The sequence below is a fragment of the Eufriesea mexicana genome, unplaced genomic scaffold (genome assembly GCF_001483705.2).
Source record: "Eufriesea mexicana isolate 0111107269 unplaced genomic scaffold, ASM148370v2 scaffold757, whole genome shotgun sequence".
Taxonomy (NCBI): Eukaryota; Metazoa; Arthropoda; class Insecta; order Hymenoptera; family Apidae; genus Eufriesea; species Eufriesea mexicana.
In genome coordinates this window covers 1350594-1370676 of record NW_016908927.1, presented here as the reverse complement: position 1 = coordinate 1370676, position 20083 = coordinate 1350594, and the positions used below count along the sequence as shown (strand labels likewise).

General features: G+C 36.8%; 1 protein-coding gene across 1 annotated transcript; it reads left to right on the top strand.

The window, feature by feature from the left end:
• The first annotated feature begins 1681 nt into the window (after window positions 1–1681).
• LOC108546744 (cytochrome c oxidase subunit 2-like) lies at window positions 1682–18104 on the top strand. The gene is given in 3 exon segments (XM_017898976.1): window positions 1682–1810; window positions 17713–17857; window positions 17968–18104. Coding segments are annotated over 3 exon segments (411 nt in total).
• Window positions 18105–20083: the final 1979 nt, after the last annotated feature.

Genomic DNA, 20083 nt, shown 5'->3' with positions numbered 1-20083 from the left:
CTGTAGTCGGCTGTACTCTGCATTGCATTCTCAAATGTAAATATTTCTAGCGACAATTGATCAATCCGTCGATAATTCTAAAATTGCTGTGCAATTTATACGATCAGTGAGACGATTAACTATTTCTCTATAATATTGTGTTAGTGGATATACCCTGCACTGTGTTGTCATTTTTCAATATCACAAGCGATAAATGATATATCCATTGATCATTCTGGAATTGCTATGGCATAAAAATGATCAATGTGTGGATTAATTAAATGGTTATCGAACTGCGTAGATAGCTATACTGAGCACTGTACTTTCCAAACTCAATTACTCTGTCGATAATTGCTCAATTCTTTGATAATTCTAAAATTGCTATGGAATATACATGATCGGTTAATAGATTAATACAATGGCTATAGTAGTATGTAGATGGGTACTTCCAGCACTGTATTCTCAATTGCAAGTACCTAAAGCGATAATTGATGTGTCCTCTGATAATTCTTGAATTGCTACAGAACATGAATGATCAGTAGGTAGATTAATCCAATAGTTATAGTACTGATTGGATGAATAAACTTAGTACTGAGTTGTTTATATCTGTAGCCATAATACATCTATTCATTGATTATTCTGCAATTTCTATAGTATCTAATAATCAATGAATAGATTAATACCATGGCAATGATGCTATTCGTTTGTATTTTGCGGCTAATTGTAGTCTGCTGCGGTCTGCTGCACATTACTGCACACTGCAATGCTCCGCTCAGGTTAGGTTATGGAAAGTAGTGCTTATATGGTTAGGTCAGCTTAGGATAGGACAGCAGTCTGCGTTATTCACTGCTATACGGTGGTATTCGTCGTTTCGATATACACTGCTGGTTTCTGTTGAGTTACGCTTCGCTCGGATATGCTCTACTGTGGTAAGGTTAGGATATGCAACGATGGTTATTTTTAAGACAAGAATCTGTGCAATTACCTGCCACCAGTGGTATTCGGCGCTTTACTGTGCTATGTTACGCTCTGCTGTCCTCTCCTGCACTATACCGTGCTCTACTATCGATAGGTAAGGTTAGGTTAGCTTGGGTTAGGAATCCGTGCTTTCGCTGGTATTCTGTGGTATTTGGCGCATATCTATGCTCTCCTCCTATCTGCTGCGCTCTCCGGTGTTCTGCTGACCCCTGCTGTAGTTAAGTTAGGGGAAGTAGTATACGGTAGGGTAGGGCATGACAGGCTTGGATTAGTTAGGTTAGCTTGGGTTTCGAATCCGTATTTTTCGCTGCAATTCTATGAGTTTTGCGCTTTACTGAGCCCTGCTGCGCTTTCCAGCGCTCTGCCTTCCTCTTCTGCCATTAGATTATATGCGCCAGGGTAGGATACATTTGGTTAGGTTACCGCTATTTGTATCGGTGCTGTTCGAAGCAGTGCTAGCCTGCTGTAATCGATCTTATCCGGTGACATGCGGTGCTCTGCTGTGCTCAATTGCGCTTTCCTGCGCTCTGCTGTGCCCTGCCGTAGTTACATAAGGTAACGTGGGGTAGGTTAGGATGGGTTATATTGGGTTAAGTTAGGTGAGGAGTCTGCGTTATTCGCTGCTGTTCGTTTGTATTCGGCGCTTCACTGCTCTCTGCTCATCCGTGCTGCCCTCTGCGGCTCTCTGCTGCAGTCTGCAGTATCGGTCTTGCTAATTAGTGCTATGCTTACCCTATATAATGCTAAGTTGTACTATACCGACCTATTTAGCGATCAACAGAACTCTGCTACAATCTGCGACCCCCTGATGTGCACTACTATGGCGGCGTTGCTACTTGATGCGGTACAGACAGTAAGTAGGGCGGAACTGCCCTAACTTACTTTTCGTTTGTTTCTTCTGAACTCAGCTGCGCTCTGCTGCCCTCTGCGGCGGTCTGCTCTGATCTGCTATTCTGTGCTGTGGAGGCGTTGATGTTTGGTGCGTAGCTGTCCCTAAGTCATGCTAATTTGTACTAGTCTCTTCTATTCGGCGATCTACAGATATCTGCAGTGCTCTGCGATACGCAAGCAACGCTCTGTTATGCTCTGTTGTAGCGGCATTTGTCTCCCAATATAGTGCTAGTCTGTGCTATGCTGCTCTGCACTGCCCTCCTCTCGCGGGGTTGCTCCCTGTTTCTATGCTGCCCCTAAAGAGAGTTACACGGAGCTGTTCGTTGCTTTTCGGTTATCTGCTGTCCTCTGCTACGCTTTGCGGCCCCCTGCTGTGGGTTGCTATGGCGCTGTTGCTATTTGCTTCATCGCTACACCTATATATTGCTTATCTCTGCTACTCGATGATATTCGGCGATCAGCATGGCTCTGCTGTGATACTCTATGCCCTGGTGCACTCTGCTGTACGCTTCTTTTGTTAGGTTGGGTACGTTTTAGTAGGAAACGTTTGCCTAGGTTAGGTTAGGACAGATTAGGAATCTATACTATTCGCTGCTATTCGATTGTGTTCGGAATTTTACGGAGCTCTGCAGACCTATGCTGCGCTCTGATGCGCACTGCTGTGGCTAGGTTAGGGAATGTGAAGTACATTATATTTCGTAATGTAATGTTAGGTTTGGTTAGATTAGGTTATATTGGTTTAGGTTCGGATAGGTATCTGTGCTATCTGCTGCTTTCGTCGGTACTCGGCGCTTTGTTGTGATCTGATAATGTGTGTCACACCCAGCTGCACCATGTTGTGGTTGCGATAGGTATGATAGGTCAGAGTAGGTTAAGTGTGGTTAGGTTCGGATGGAGTAGGAATCGGTGCTACTCGCTGCTGTTCGCTGGTATTCGGCGCTTTGCTGCGATCTGCTGAATTCTCCTACGCTCTGTAGTGCTCCGTTGTGGTTAGGTTAGTTATGGCATGGTAGGTGATGTTTAGTAAGTGTATGTTATGTTTTGTTAGGTTAGGTTACGATACTAAACTGTGCAATTAGCTGTTACTTTGACGCATTCGGCGCTTTATTGACTCTGCAGCGCCTTCCTGCGCTCTGCTGTGCCCAGCTGTGGTTAGTTTAGATTATGCTAACTAATGAATTTTTGCTATTCACAGCTGTCCGTCGGTGTTCGGCACATTGCTGGGCCACACTGTGCTCTCCTGCTCCCTGCCCGTGCGCCCTACTGCTATCAGCTACACTCTGCTGCGCTCTGCTTTGTTTGCGGTTGTATCCAATGCGGTGCCGGGCACGGAAGTGCTTTGCTGTGGTGACTGCTGCTATTCAGTATTCGGCTTCGCTCTACTACGCTCTGCAGCGACCTGCTGTAGTGGTAGAAAATAAAAATTTGATGCGTGTATAATCGATGTTCTCTCTTTCCTTCCAGACGCTCCATCCAATCCAGATAAAACTTGCGGGCGGCGAGAACGGAAACAATGAGCAAAAATTCAATAGCTCATTCCGTAGGAACACCGAGCCCTGCACCATGCACTTCCCTTTCCTTTTCTTCAATATGAATACGTCTGTTAGCGTGTAATTGCAGATTTTGTACTGTGAATTTCATTGTTATGTCAGTTTCTAGCTTCTTCTACGACGCGCAATAGGAAATGAAAAATGGGAAAGGGAAGGATAGGACTTTATATTAAAATTGTGTCAGGAATGGAAGATACTTAATACAAAGTTTCGTCAAACTGTTGGTAACAATTCATTTCATACGAAGATCAAGGAAAATTGCTTTAAAAATATTTCTTTAGGGGTAGATAGGGAGATTAGGGTAATTATATAAAGAAAAAGTGGACATACAATTAACAAAAGGAGCACAATTACTCAATGAAGATATTAGTAACTATTATAATCGTCATTAGCCGAGTATATCGCCAATGATAATAGTGGTTAATATAATTGATAATATGTATTGTATTAACCGATTGGCAGATTTCAATCATCTTCGTGATTAAATTGATTCCAAAATTCGACAGTATCTATTTCGCCAGATATCAAAATTTTAATCATATTTTTCAAGCAGCATATGCGTAGTATAATTCAAAATATGTCATAAATCTTTTATACTCCTGCGGTTTGCAAACATGACGAGGTTAGTTTGCGGAATTAGGTGACCCCGTTAATTAACACAACTGTCTTAATGCAATTACGTAATACTTACATTATACATCCTCAATAGCCGAAACACTACAAACGCTCAAACTCATCGCTAACTGCATCCCTCCTTTCAAGCTCAACCCTTCCCATTCAACTACAGCTAAGCAAGTACACTATTCAGCATTGCATTCGATTCTGGAGAACAAGAATCCATAGTCCTCAAACCTGATAATCCTACGAAAAATAGTGTTGGAAGTAGTGAATGGGCAGAGAGATGGAGGACGCACACATCTTTCTCTTTTCATCATTGCAACTTCCCTTCAGCCTCGTCTTCTAGCCTCCATTTTCATCGCCCCCTTTTCTGAAACAGCTCGTCGTTCCGATATGCGTTGCTCCTCGAGACTCGATTATATCCCCTTTGCCTTTACTATATCCACAACCCCTCAATTCAGCAAATCTATAAGTACTTAATGGACAAGTTTTGAGCTAAATTCTCCATAGTTACCATTACTTTCATTCTTTATTGGCTTCATACCTATAATTATGTAATTTGTTGTGTCTGAGATGAGTATTTAAATGTAGGTATACGATTGAATTAAGGCAAATTTTATTTTGTATTTTCCCCTATAAGTAGTATTTAATTTTACTTCAATTTATACGTACACAGTGGTCAGAAAGACGTGGATTTAACATTTTGAAAAAATATATTTTCGTAGAATAGAAAGATTTAGTTAATGCTTTGGAATGATATTTCTGTGTATTAAGTTAATCAATGTATAAGTTGACATAGACAATAATTTAGATGTTTTTCAACGTGAAGTGGATAACGTGGATTAGCATTCTAAAATATGGTATGTAGGTTTGTATGAAATATTGAGGACTATGAAAATTCATTATGTAAAAATGAACATAAGCAAGTGGTTATATTTAAAATTTCATAGAATAGTGTATTTTTCTGTTTCTTACATTAGATCGAAATTTTGTAGTAATATCCTAATTAATTCCGAGGTGATAATTTGGATTTAGCCTAAATTATATACATCGGTAAAATTCAACTTACAAGCAGTTTTATTGGGTACTTGCAATAGTATGCAATAAGTGTACATATCTTCCTTTATAATCTATTTTCAATAATTTGTCAATATTGCATTTCTCCTTATTTCAGTCCTTAATTCAACATACCTGTCTCCTTAACCTCGCTCCGGAATCGATTGATTTCACATCGTACTCTACAAATATTAAATTATCAAGCAAAATTTAAGGACGATAATTTCTTTCAATATATACAAGAGTAGAGAATAAAAACGAAATGTCATTACTGCAACGAATTTCATATACAACCACAAATCTTCGGTAAATGATCGTCCACGGCCACGTGTATCCAAATTCAGCCACAAAATTTTTGAAAACGACATAAGCTCAAAGAACAGATCTGTGACACACGAATTACGCGAGGAAATTGAATGAAAAATAATTCTGGAACAAAGAGACGATCGCGGTGCAGAAATTCGTGCAATGGAAATTTGGCAATAGTATTAGAGGCGGGGTGGGCAAAATAAATGGTGGTGCACGGTGGATCGGCGTTGAGGACGAAAAACGAATGCTAATGAAGTATTCACGGCACCCATCACGTGTTATTGTCCATATAAGCCCAGCTGGACCAGGATTGGTCCATCCTTTTTGGTCTCATTCTTTCGATACCCTGTGTATGTATGCGGGTGTGTGATATTTTTCTCCTTCTTTGCAACCTCTTCCAATCTTTTTAGTCCTCCCTTTCTCTCTCTGTTTTTCCCTTCGCAACCACATGGCTATAACAGATGCACGTGACAGGGAATCGGCAGAAAGAATCACGAGAATCGATGTGCGCATGCAAACTCGTGAAAGGATCGAATGTTCCTTGCGTCTTCTTTTGCAAGGATTTTATAATACGTAGGCGTTAATGCGAATTTGGTTACGAAACGCGTGTGAGTGCTACAGGTAAATATGAAAATGTGAAAAATTATTTCTGTCTCCATTTTAAATAGTCATTTAAGTAGATATTTTGAGAACATTTTATAGGAATGGAAATTGGATATAGTACTGGAATTACTATAGTATAAATTATTTAGACTAGATTTTGTATTTTAAGACAGGAATGATTGGTAGAATTAGTATGGTGCGTATAGTACATATATTTGTACATAAAATTCAGAATGATATTCCGGTAACAGGAGGAATGAAATGATAAATGATGTGAAAATGATAATATTGCATATTATGTATTTAAAATCTTTTATTACGTGCTTCAAATGTATTATAAGTAAACGCAGTGTCACGTTAATAATATTATATTACGTATAATGTTTCGTAAGATTTTTGTTATACTGGGGTAAATGCTAGATCAATGACATCTGTAGTTAATCCACAACAGAGGTCTAGAAATCAAATTTATATCTAGCGATGTGGCATTAGGTGAATTAATTAACAGTGGGTAGTAGTAATTAAGAAGAATATTCTCTGCAATTCATATTCTACATACCATCAGTCAATAACACGAGGGACTGCTTCTAAAGGTAGATAATTATTTTCCTTAGGAAGACAGGAAACATATTCTATGATACAAATTAAAATTCGCTTCAAATAAAATAAATTGTATGTGTTGAAAATAAAATTTTTAGTCCCTTTAGTACCGTTGGGGATGATTAAAAATCTCTTAACAATACTCTAGCAGATCTCGAAATAAACAAATCCTTAATGTACGTTAAAAATTATAATTATTCTGATTAATAGTGGCATAGAGACAAAGAGTTTAGATTCGAAGTAATGAATTACTTTGCTTAAAAGTGAAATTAAGTCCATTATAAAATTGATTCAGCGAAACTTTGCTAATTCCCGTGAACAGGGAATTCACTCCAATCCTAGATAGAAAGAGATTATCCTATAAATATAGGGCAATCGTGTACTTAATCTTAACCAATATACGCAGCTAACTTTTTCTCCGCAGAGTGTAATACGATTCTCGTGTAAATGCAGATTGCGTGTAAAACTTTCAAGCGTGTATTCTTCCGAATGGATAGCATACTCGATATCCAAGTCTGGCCAGCATTCGTTTAGAACATGCAATCAAACACGCACAAATATACTCAAAGGAACGAATTCAAAGTATCGTAATAATAATTGTTCTATACGTAACTTTTCTAATAAAAATAATAGCTCCAAAGCTTAAGAAGTTCAATAGATACCTTACAATAATTATTACAGCAGTGAACGTCGACATTTCTCTATGGAATGAAGCAAAAATTTTGACACTACGTCTACCAAAAATTTCCAATAAATTGTCCAAAGCATACGTCAAGCTTTTAAACAATCTCCTATCAAAAATTACCAATAAATTCTTCGCCAAATTCGGCAAAATTACATGCAATCCTTTATCAAATTTCTCCACTGAAGTCAGCGAAGATCTCGTCATAATCCTAGCCGAAGGATACAAAATAGGTACCCGGAGAAAATCCTCCGAGACACGGAGATGGAGCAAATACTCTCTGGGCTTTGTGTAATTACTCTCGTCAAGGGTGCACACGGTGAACGTCTTTGGAGGGGGTTCCGACTAGAAGCACGTCGATGAAGAGATCTCTGACACGTCTGTCTACGTCAATTCGGCTGGGGAAAAAGACATGGAGACGAAAAGGGGAAAAAGGAAGAGAGGAATAGGAGCCAGCGATTGGTGGCTGCGCGGAGACAGTGAAAGCTTTATTTATACCCGTGACATTCTGTTTATTTTGGCTGACACCGTGTCTCTCGTAAGTGACGACACGCGGTTACGTGTATCGCTTCATCCACGTTTCATCCAATTTCAGGATCGTTCCGAGCCGGCGTGACGAACGCTGTCTCGAACCTAAATATAACGGCGGGGGTGTCGAGAGAGAGGAAAGGAGAAATTTTGGAAGGAAAGTTGGAAGATGGGGTGGTAATCCTTTTGTTCTCTGAGGAATTTAGAGAGAGCCATGAGATTATGGCACACTCGTGGAAGTTGAGAATTGTATCAAGCTTGGTGTGGCATATGGAATGGTAAGAGATATTTCAGATAGGTAATCCTGAGTCACTATAGCCTGCAACTGGTGGACGTACCTCAGTGAAACTATTTCAGTGTGCATGTTCGCTGAAGATGGGGAGTACTCATTTTGTAATCAAGGATCTTAGTCATCTCTAGCCTAGCAAACATATTTTCGACCTTGTTCAAAATTCGTGGTACAATATATATTCTCAAGACACCTGTTTTCTCACATTCTCACTGCTGTTTTCCAAGTTTCACTCTTCTTGGTTCGTTTATCATCTACTTCGAACTAAAATTGTTGGAAGCTTTCCAAACATTTTTCTGGAAAATGACGAAAATTAGAAAGTAGTTTATGTTTCACGAGATATCCGAAGGATAATTTGGCTGAGAATATGTGAAAGGAATCTGTGATAGGTATAGGTGGTATAAAGGATAAAAAGAATATAGAATTTATATTTTTGCTTAGAAATTTGAGATAGTTAACTGATTAGTACGCATTGTTAACATTAGGCCTATCGACTTGTGACGAGTATCTGAATATCATATACGTTATTGATGACAATAAACCCTTTGCACTCGACGAGTTTTTGTCCATAGAAGGATAGGAGTTCAAAGATTTTCTGTTACAAAGCTGACGATACTTTTCTGAGCAGGATTAAGAAATCGTATGGTAGTTAACGCTTAGACTTATTTGATTTCGACACCTCGCCGTTACATTATCTGAAATTTGACTTATTTATGAACATTGAGCTTCGAAATTTTATCAAATGCCTACTGAAGAGCTTCTCTCGAGCACAAAGTGTTAAATCGGTATAATGAAATCAAAAGAGCATGCGTAACTATGATCAGGGCCGAATAAAAATCGATATTAATATAGAGATTGGATGGTGGTAATATTTATTGGTAACAACGATATAAATATGTGAGAATGACAATAAAATTACAAATTATTTCTCGGCTTACTGCAACGCTGAATGCAGTATTACAATGTTTCAACCCTGTTCGACTTCTACTCTTAACTATACAACTCAGTTCAACAACAACTGTCTTCGACTCCAACTATATATTAACCCTTTGCACTCGAGAGGTGACCCTCAGTCACCATTTCATAAAATTTGCGAAATCGATATTAATTAATATATCAAATTTTATGTAATGTAACAGTGTGCATGGTATCGAAATCAAATAATTCTACAATTCTGTTATCATACAATTCTTCATTTACTGCTCAAAAATGTATCATCAGTTTTTCAATAGAGAATCTTTGACTTTCTACTCTTCTCTAGACAAAAAATCGTTGAGTGCAAAGGGTTAACGTGACCATATATGATCATACGAAGGATCCGACGCGTCACCCATGGTTTCCCCTACTTACCTGGGCTTTGCAGATTCGATCCACGTTCTCTCGATAATCTTCGTAAAATCACGTGTGCGTGATGGAAAATGTGCGATACTACATTAATTTTGCCATATACAACTGCACACTCTCGGCAATTGCGGGGAAAGAATATCTAAAACAAGTCATTATGTCACCTTTGGTAGTTCCACTTATAATGTGTGTTTTGCTGGTCTTATCATTGGTCAATTGTTTATGGGTCCGTAGAGGATTTGAATGAGTGTTTTTGGTGAAATATATTAGGTAACTAATTTATAAATATAAATTCATAGAAAATATTTATTTCATGCGATCGAGCAAAGAATTAGGTAATGTTTCATGAGGTGTACTGTGTAATTAGCTTAGGAACATGCATTGAATGCAGAGATTCCTTTGCCGCGATATACAAAGTTCGACAAGAATTGAGAAATACGTTAAATTTGGTGTTAGCTGATTAATTTTTAAACATGCATCGAAGATATTAAGAGAATTGTTAATAGTCGCTTAACAAGTCCAATGTATACGCTTCTAATTCGTGTAGCTCTACGTAGCACGTAGTTGAGCCACACGTGTGAGACAGCAACTATGATGTATAATGCAGGTTTGCGTATAAGTATGATGGAAATTTGTGCTATTGAACATGTACGCTGATCAACCTGCATAGGTTAGAGGGTGAAGGGAAATGACGATGTTAAAGATAATATTTTCTAAAATTTAAGCAGGATTGTTAAAAAAGGAACCCAGTAATTAATTCCGTTCAATAATTAAAATCGAATATGGAAGTCTAAATCTATGTATACAAGATGGTACTAAAATTCGTTGATCCTGGTTCCCAATTTTAATAGAGGGATTGTTACTTGAACTCCAAACTTTGCAAGCATCGACAATTAGCGAGATTAATCATTAATTAATCCAGCCTACCGCAATTGCCCTAACGAAGTGAAACGGCTCGTAAGGCGTTCTTTCCTATTGAAGCAAAGGAGAGAAGTACTGACATAAATTGCAGTTTGACTCGTCCCTCTGAGGAAATCGTAATTACGTTATTCCCGTGCTACGTGAAGGATTGCATTACTCACAACTCACGAAGATTAAGTATTACGGAAATATGCCTGATAAAACCTATTTCGCCAGGCGTCGCGGAAACGCGCTTTCAACTCGTTTGTGCCAATCCTTTTATTGCTGCAGGTACGGTATCGCGTAGACTAAAGGTTCTAAAAGCATAGAAAATATTAGGTCTATAATTAATATATGTGGCTGAAGATTCAATACTGTATATAATTAATCGAGGACATATTTCTAATATTATTATTAATAATATTAAATTAATAACACTATTATTAATTTAAGACATTGTTACCCTGTCGCCTAATAAGTTAACCAAGTACCATGGATCAAAAATTTGTATTTCATTAACTGTAAGCTCCATTTAGAATCCGAATCGATACATATCTTCGTATTTTGCTGCTAATATACGACAGAATGCATACTATAACAATCTCCGAATACCGGTAACATTAATTTCTCGTAGCCTTGGTGTCCTGCAGATAAGCAAATAGCTGTGAAACATATACCAAATTTAATCTCGAAGCTTACATTTCATTCGAATAATTTCTGATCGCTTTATATTTTCGAAGCTCAGAAAGAGCATTGAAAATTTCCAATATATAGCAAATATCGTGAATTTTGTACGCAGTCCTTATCTTGGCATCGTTTTCAAAAACTGCATTTTGGGATACGATACCAATTACCAGATGTCGCCACGTGGAGGTGACCGCGCATCGAGACCCGACATGCGTCATAGTGGCGCAACCTGCTGGCGATATCTGTATCAAGGGTGTCTAATCTAACTTGGTGCGAAAGAAGTTAAAGTGAAACTACCGACACTTTATTATATTTCGTGTCTTGCAAAAAGGGTTTCGGATCGGTATACTAAAATTTATACTTTCCTGACGCAACGCTAATATACTGTATCTCAACATACTCGAATATTTCTAATTTCCCAAAGATTTGGGGAATCAAATAAGAAGGACGCGCGCAAAGAAAGACTAATTTATAATCGCTATGCGCCCGAACGAGTTCGCGATTTTTCAAAAGACCGACTATCATACGCGAAATAATCTCTTGTACAAGACATCTCTAGGTTCAACAGCCTCACGATCGGGCCAATCTCACCTCAGTCATTGCCGATCTTGCCACGACTTACATGTGAACCAATGTAGTCCCCGAGTCACTGAAACTCCCACAGGCGCAACGAGGGTCAAGCGACGCCTTGAAAGACGGACAGATATTACGTGCCCCTGCCCCAATGGGTAGAACTGAATCGTCCCAAGTGGTCTGACCGTAGACACATGCCGGAGCAGCTGCAGACCTATACTATAGTCACGTACGACCGGGACTGCTGGAACATCGCATTGACTCCAAAAGTAGCAGTGACCCGAGGGTCACCCTGAAACCCGATGCATGACGAGATTGATACTGGCTGGAATGAGTGTCGAAGACGATTCGTGACGATGACTTACGAAGCATGGAATTATCGTGTATATGGGAGTTCGTCACGTAGGCTACTCGGAACTTAAGAACGATCGCGATTATCGCAAGAACAATTATGTTCTATTTGGTAAACGGGAGAGATAAGAGAGAAAGGATATGGAATTGGTATATCCGCTCCATGTTAGGTAGTTTACCTTTGTACAGATAACGCGCACATTAGTCTTAACCTAGTAGTCTATCTCATAACTGTTTACAACTACTTAGGTATAAACGCACGCATCCCTCGTCATCCAACGGTGTCTTCTATCTTGTAACTTGTGTCAAACGCACGCATTCCTCGTCGTCGAACGATGTCTTCTATCTTGCAACTAGTTGTGTCCAAACGCAGGCGTCCCTCGCAGTTCAACGATGTCTTCCAGGTTAAACCTTGATAAAGCTGATAAGCGGAGAAGGGGATATAATAATGTAAATACGAACACGAAAGAAAATAGGAAGGGGGAAAGAAAATAGAAGCGAGACGAATAGAAACCGCAAAGGCTAACCAAATGGAAGGAACAATCCATAGATGAGACAGAAGCAACCCATCGATGAAATGAAACCGAATTCCAGATAACGAACCAACGATGAAAGAATCCGGAAATAAAAGGAATGAGATTCTGAAGCAAAAAAAAAAAGGGATTGGGGGGTGATGTATATGTGGAGTGGACAATGGCTATCGAATAGCCCCAAGATCCAGACAATGACCATCATCCACCTCCACCTGACCACCAACCCAACCCAATAAGTCTATAAAGGAAGTATGTAGATTAGCCCTGGAAAGGAACTGATCAGTAAGGGGAACGATGAGACATTAAAAACAACAACGAAATATTTGAATAGAAAAGAGAAAATAAGACCGGAAGAAAGACGGCGTTAAAAGTGAATTTCCAAGCCCACCTGCCACAGTAAGCTACCCAACTCTGACCCTCGGGAAGGTCGCCAAGGCCCAGCGGATGAAGTCCCGGAAGCGCCTGGTCCAGACTTCGAAGTGTCCCGTCCGTGCTTCAGCCGGTGAAGACCTGGGCAGCCGCGCGGTGCCCTTTTTATGACCCATGTATGTTGCCGAAATCGGCCGAGGGTTTTCGAATCTTGTCGGTTCCCTTAATAATTACTTCTTCGTTCTAAGAGTCGATATTTTCTTAACATTTCCTATTTTTATTGTAAATGTGTGGTTCAGGTAATTCGTTATTAGCAATATCAATTGGATATTAGCAATAAATTCAATAATTTATGCAAAATTAGTAATACCATTTATAGGATTTCTAAATTAAGGAATCCTATTGTACGCGTCGTTGTGTTAAATTACCCGTAATACTCCCTATATGCTTGTCTTTCGTTTTGCCTATATATTTTACCGTTCTATCTATACTGAGCATCATCCTAATATTGTTTCTGGGTGGTTTCTTCTTCAGAAAAATCTGAAGAATACTCTAATGTGAAGAAAATGCGTATCATATAATAACCTTTTCATAAAGATCTCAGAATATTGGTGGGAAGTATGCTCGGAGAGTTATCTATAAGCACTGATAACTAGTTATAATTATTCAGAAACAAAAATAATTTTAATTAGAGACATTGATTAACTCAGGATACTCTCATCTATCTTGTAAGACAAGAATGAACCTCCTAACGTTCTTACTGTTTATTTTTGGATAAACGCACGTTTTTTTAAGAAATTGAGGGTGGTAGAACAATTGGATTACCTATTCGTCTTTGTTAAAGTAAACTCTGAAAGAATTACCAAATGGTTATTACACATTTATAGAAAAGTTAAATATTATTGAGCAGTGTTACCTAAAGCTATCTATTCCCATAAAGTTCATTTAGTCAGTGTTACGAGAAATTAATAATTAAATCTTGTAACTTATTTTCGTGCTTTCTATTTTTATTACAAATTCATACTCTGGGCAATTTGTTATTAAGAGTTAACTAAACAATTCTTACATCTATTGACTGCAAATTTAATTGGCTGTTTAATAATTAAGTAGCTAATGCTATTCTCTTTTAGTTAGTTTTTGATATTGGTAGTTCGGCACCCTCTTTATCTTTTATAAAATTGTCATAGTTATTCCTATTTGGATGTAATGAAAAATTCAAAGGCAAGAACTTTCTGTCACGATATCGCTTTTATCATTTTTTTCTTTAAAATGTATCTTTAACCACGCAGTAAGCTATCCATTGTGTCCATAATCCACTCCCTATCTCATTCGATTATTATTAATTATCCTATTTACACGGCAAATGAATATTTAAATTTACGTTTGCATATACTTAACCCTAGATTTACGGAACCCGTCAATTTGACGGAATGGTTGCTCCAATTATATGGAGTTAACAGACTTAGTTAACTTACATTAAGACTGATAATATTATATATAATTGTTATTAAATTATATTAATATTTTAAAAAATGCACGTGGTTTCCTTTACCTGTCAATTTGAAGGATGTCCTCAGAAATAGGTATACAGGTAGCGTCCGTAAATCTAGTGTTAAACATAGTTAAAGGTCAAACTATCATCTTCCTGTTTCACTTCAATCTTACTCCACGTAGATTTCCGATTTAACAAAGCCTCTCATCCTAGGCACCACTCACACCATCCGATACACTTCCATCGGTGTTCTCCTTTAAAAAATCTCATCTCTCCTCATTTGCCCAAAAATTTTGTCGAAAAATTTCTCATCCATTTCTCCCAGAGATTCATTTCCACCATATACCGTTATGTACATTCTCGGATGGCTCTTCATCGTTTATCCAGTTCTGATTTCGTAATATATCCTCGTAATTTAACCCGTCTACTATATACTTAGCCAATCACGTCGAAATAAGTCACGACAAAGAGGACTGATTCTTCTTGCACGGGCATAATCGGGACAGTATCGCGGTACGTTCTAGCCGCAACGAGATCGGGAAACGCGAAGGAGAAGCGTACCGTTGGTGTTCAAGCGTGAGAGTCTGATAAGCCTTATCTTATCTCAGTTTGAGCAGAACGAGTTCGAACGAACTTGCTCGTAAGCATTCACGTGCTTGTCAGAAACACGCATGCGGGAATCCGCGCGTCAAGCCTGCTTTCGAACTTGTACGGCGAGTCACGTACGTCGAACATGTTTTCGACTCTGGTAAATACAATACGATTCAAATGGGACTCTAAATCTCTGCACTCTACTGGCGTCGCTATAAAGAGTTTAATAATCTGCTGATCGTTACTTGGTGTTCTTCCTTTCGATGATATAAGGCAAGAGAGCGTCCATTTATAATTTCATTTCCTTCCCCAAACAAAATATTCCGCCTCGAATAGCGTTTCGTTACGATATTAGCACATAATGGTGATTCGTTGAAAAATTTTCATGCTGCAAAGAATTAATAAAATTGAATTTGGCTGATATGATATTAATGAAGAAGGTGGCACACATTTAGAAAAAGCGTGAATAGAAAGTCGTACATTCTACGAATCGCAAATTATTCTAAGAATTCACGTGAAATTAGGGAAAGCCGATACTATGGGATGAAAAGAAAAGTCATGCGAAGGAGAGTGAAGTGATTTCGTTAATTAAAAAGCTTTTATATAGAAGAATCTAATAAAACGGATCTTAGAATGTGTAAAAGTCTAATTTTAAATATGCAGATGTAATTAGGGAGAATATGCTCTCTAATATTAATGTAAATTACGGAAAACGTATATCATTATATTTATCTATATATTTTACATTTGTTTACGTGGATCTTTTTATATAATCACTCATACAAAATTTTACTTATATTTTTAACATCAGATATTTACTCGCCTTCTACAATTTCTCATTATCATATTTGTCGAACATTGATTACCGTCTATAACTTCAATCTGCAATGGTCAATATTTCTAGACAAAGGATGTAGCTCTTTCAGCGAAAGCAGAACATCAGTCGCTTTTCTTCATCTGTTCGATTAAAAAAATAACGAAAATGTACCTTTAATATGCCCTATTCTTCAACATGATTTCATTCCCCTTCATTAATTTTTTCCACGTTACACCGATCCATTTCTCCCTCGTTTCGCGTGTAATTCCTCGTATCTCTAATATTCTGACTGACTTTATAACAGAACGAATATGATAACATTCAGAAAACCTGTAACTCGCGTTCCGGTATAAAAAGTTGTTGAAAATCAGTGTTTAAATTCCATTTTAATTCTCACATGCTTGTTTACATTTTTCCCAATCGGATTAATGCACGTTTCAAAATTTTCTATTTATACTATTCGAATAAAATTTGAATACGTGATTAAATTGTTAATATTACAATCATAGATGTTAATGAATATCAAACATATACAGCTTAGTTTTGCCTAAACATATAGCAGTGTCTTAAATGGTAAATAATTTAAGAAAATGGACTTTAGAAGATATAAATAAATGAGTTAGACGTAAATGAATAAACTATTTAAGGGAATAAATCGAGAAAGGATAAAGGAAATTTACGACATAAATGAGCGGAAATAAAAGGATAGGAGAATAGTTGTTATTAGTATACCATATTTGCCAATTATAGTGAATCCGATGAATATTAAACGATACGCTGGCATATCTTCAGCGTCGAATTTATAATGCAAAACAGACGCTGATTTTTCACCTCAGCTTCTTCGCCGCGAAGTGTCCTGCAAGAACCTCCAAATTCCATCAATGAAACACGACTTAATAAACACTCCGCTTAAAGTAATCGTGCACTGACTTCCATCAATTCCTTAACTCCACCGCTTCGCGCGATTCCATTTCCTTTTCACCAACTCCTCGTGCAATGTCAAAGCGCAAAATCCTTCCGAATGAACCGATAAATATTACTTAATATAAATTAAAGTCATTATTTTTTGGTTTTAGAAACTTATTTTTCAAACGTGTAACGATTGAGTATATGTTTTATTGAAGAATCGTTACACGATTTGCTGTTTCTCTTGTAAAGTATAGGAACTGCAATTTCAATCTGGAAATAGCTGGACTTTCTTTTCACATGAAATAATAGTAATTTCTGAATTCTTTAAATTTAATTTTTGGAAAAGAGTGGGGAGAGAAAAATTGTATATTATTGTATAGAACAGAATTAGATGTTTCGAAAAATTTGACATAGAATACACACGATTCACGCAAATTTTTATAGCAAGAAATAGTCAAATATTGTGCAATTATATTCAATAGTCTTTATCCGTTAAGGAATTGAGTTACGAATTAGAATTGTGCCTACAAAATAAAAGTCAGAAATAACTGTGATTATTAATTAATGGCGAAATTGCTTAAAAATTAAGAGGCAAATGAATTAATATTTAATACAAATATTCGTAATAAAATGTTAATATAAATTTCAAATGATATAAATATAACTCAAATAAATTAGGAGACAAACGAATTAATGTTTTCAATCTTTTCCTACAAAGGAATTATCTTCGATGGGCATCGCCCGATATTATTCATAAAAGCATTCTTTATCCTTAATGTTGAATAATGACGAATTTTGGACCAATCATTTAGCACAGTAATTTCAATACTAAGAAGAATAATTCAAAATTTCTTCTCTTCCGCCTAGTATTCCTTTTCTACTTTTCAGTTCTAAATTCGTCGATTATCCTTGATTCTCAATTTTTGACCATAAAAGGACGATCCTTTTTCCAATTCGTGACAATATTCCTTATCCTTAATGTTGAATAATGACGAATTTTAAATCTGTCATCTATAGCATGGTAATTTCAATGTTAAAAAGATTAATTCAAAATTTCTCCCAGATGAAATCCTTCTTTTCAATTAAATCGATTGGACATCCATGATACTGATCACATGAATATCCAGAATTTAATACTATTGAATTTGATACTTCCATAATGACATATTCTTTAATTGATCAATTTCGTTTACTTGATACTGATAATAGTATATAGTAGTTCCGATAAATTTACCTTCGTCTTTAATTGTTTCATCAACTCAAGTAATTAATTCTTGAGCGATTCTATCTTTGAGTATTAAAATTGATGCAATTCCAGATGGAATAAATCAATTTAATATATCTTGTCTATGTCCAGTTTTATGTTATGGTCAATCATCAGAAATCTGTGGAATAAATCATAATTTTTTACCAATTCCATTAGACAGAACATCGACAATATTTGTTGTAGTATGAGTTAAAAATAAAATTTGGTAAATATGCAGCTTAGCGGCTTTACCCTAAACTCGTCTTTTTTTCCGGTTTTCCAACAAAGGGCTGTATTTGTGCCTTAATCAGAAATATGTATCGGGGCAGCTGGAAAAAGTAATGTGCTTTTACCAGTTTTTTGTCAAAATACATAAAATTGTTGAAAACTACGGAATGCGTGGGTCGATCCCTTTGATTTTTGAACGTGTTATACAGGACGAGATACAGAACAATTTTTATTGGAACAATCATTGCCGCTTGGCCTACCAGATTGACTTGTTTCTAGATTCATTTGTTACATTAGAATTTTTAAATTAGGGATTTTAATTCTCCTAAAGTGAACTTGGATTTAAAGACACGGTATCATATGGAATCACTGCAGGAGTTCTGTCGAAAAATTATGGTGTTGTCGCGTGCCACAGCATGATTAAGTCATGGTTCATCGCGATATTGTTGGCAAATTTTCAGGCAAAGCCTGATAATTTATATGCAATACTCAGAATTTTAATACATAAATATTATTTCTGTAATAATCAGGTGTTTACCAACATTGTTAATTTACTTCGACCTACATTATACTTCCGCAACGTAAACCCTTTCAGGTCGGCAGGTTTCAGCAGAGCAAATTTAGCGTTTCGCAGCCACTTTTCTGTACAGGATTTAAAGTCAACATATGGATATTAGAACACACAGAATTTGTTGACACTAATTTGTGTTTAATACTACTTATAATATGTAAAAGTACAAAATTCATAATTTCCCTAATTTTCTGTAGTATTCTGTATTGTTTGACTTGCTAATGCCCCGCTGGGAGGCATCGACCGCAACTGGTTTATAAATTTTCTCATCATAGGTCTACTACATACACTCTCACCTACGGAATACGAATTAAAATATGTCTGGCTAGCGACTAGGTAAAATCTCATCGCTATTCCATCTCGAACAATAATTGAAATTTTTAATTTTATTGAAAAATTTGAAATTTTTCAGATCTCCCCATCTTTTCTCCATTTTCAATTATTTACATTTCATGGCCTCGTCGAACTTGCAAATATTTCGGATATTTTCAATGTATTATTGATCAAATTCCTTCCTTGCTATTCGCGTATTTTTCACTTCTTCCTTTTTCTATTCGTGGGAAGGGGGTGATAAGAAATGAACATCGAGCGTGTTTAAAAATTATTCGACAGCATTTTTCAAAAATTGTCACAGTTGAGTTGACAGAGTATAGTTAATGAAATATTCGTTTTAAATTATGCAGTGACTGAAATGTTTCTATAATTCTTGAATGAGGCATTTCCTTCCAAATAACGGCAAAATTAAAAAAAAAAGAAACATTGTTCTTTAACCGATAGTCTTGAAATGCAGATCCATATCTTACATCATTAATTATACATATTTGCTCCTTGACGTCTCTTATTTTCAGAGATGTGACAAATTCGTCACACGATGAACTCACGTTTTTACACAAATATTTGATTTATACCGATGTATTGTAACATGAAGTGTACCATTTAAGGATAGACATATATTTATGAATAATAGCGAAATAATTCCAGAAAAATTGTAAGGTATATCAACCCGCCATAGAAATAAATTCGACGTCGATCTTTAACCCTTAGAGCGCTATGGATGCATATGTTCGTCTGGCGAAAGTCACCAGCAGAGACGGTGGACGCATATGTGCGTTGTTCAATTTTTTCTGTCTTCCATGCAATAGTATTACATGTAACTTTATATGAGACAAATATATGTGTGTTCTTTAACAGCGGCAGTAAAAAAACACAAATGATGGAAAAAATAAAGGACGCGAGTACAGGTTTATTCTTTTGTATATCTGTTCCGAGTATCATTTGTATCGTATTAACAATATAGTATACGTACGACAATATTAACAATATAAAAAAATTTATCATAGAGAAACAAACTATTAATTTTTGTTTAGCTTTTGTTCCGTATTTTTATGT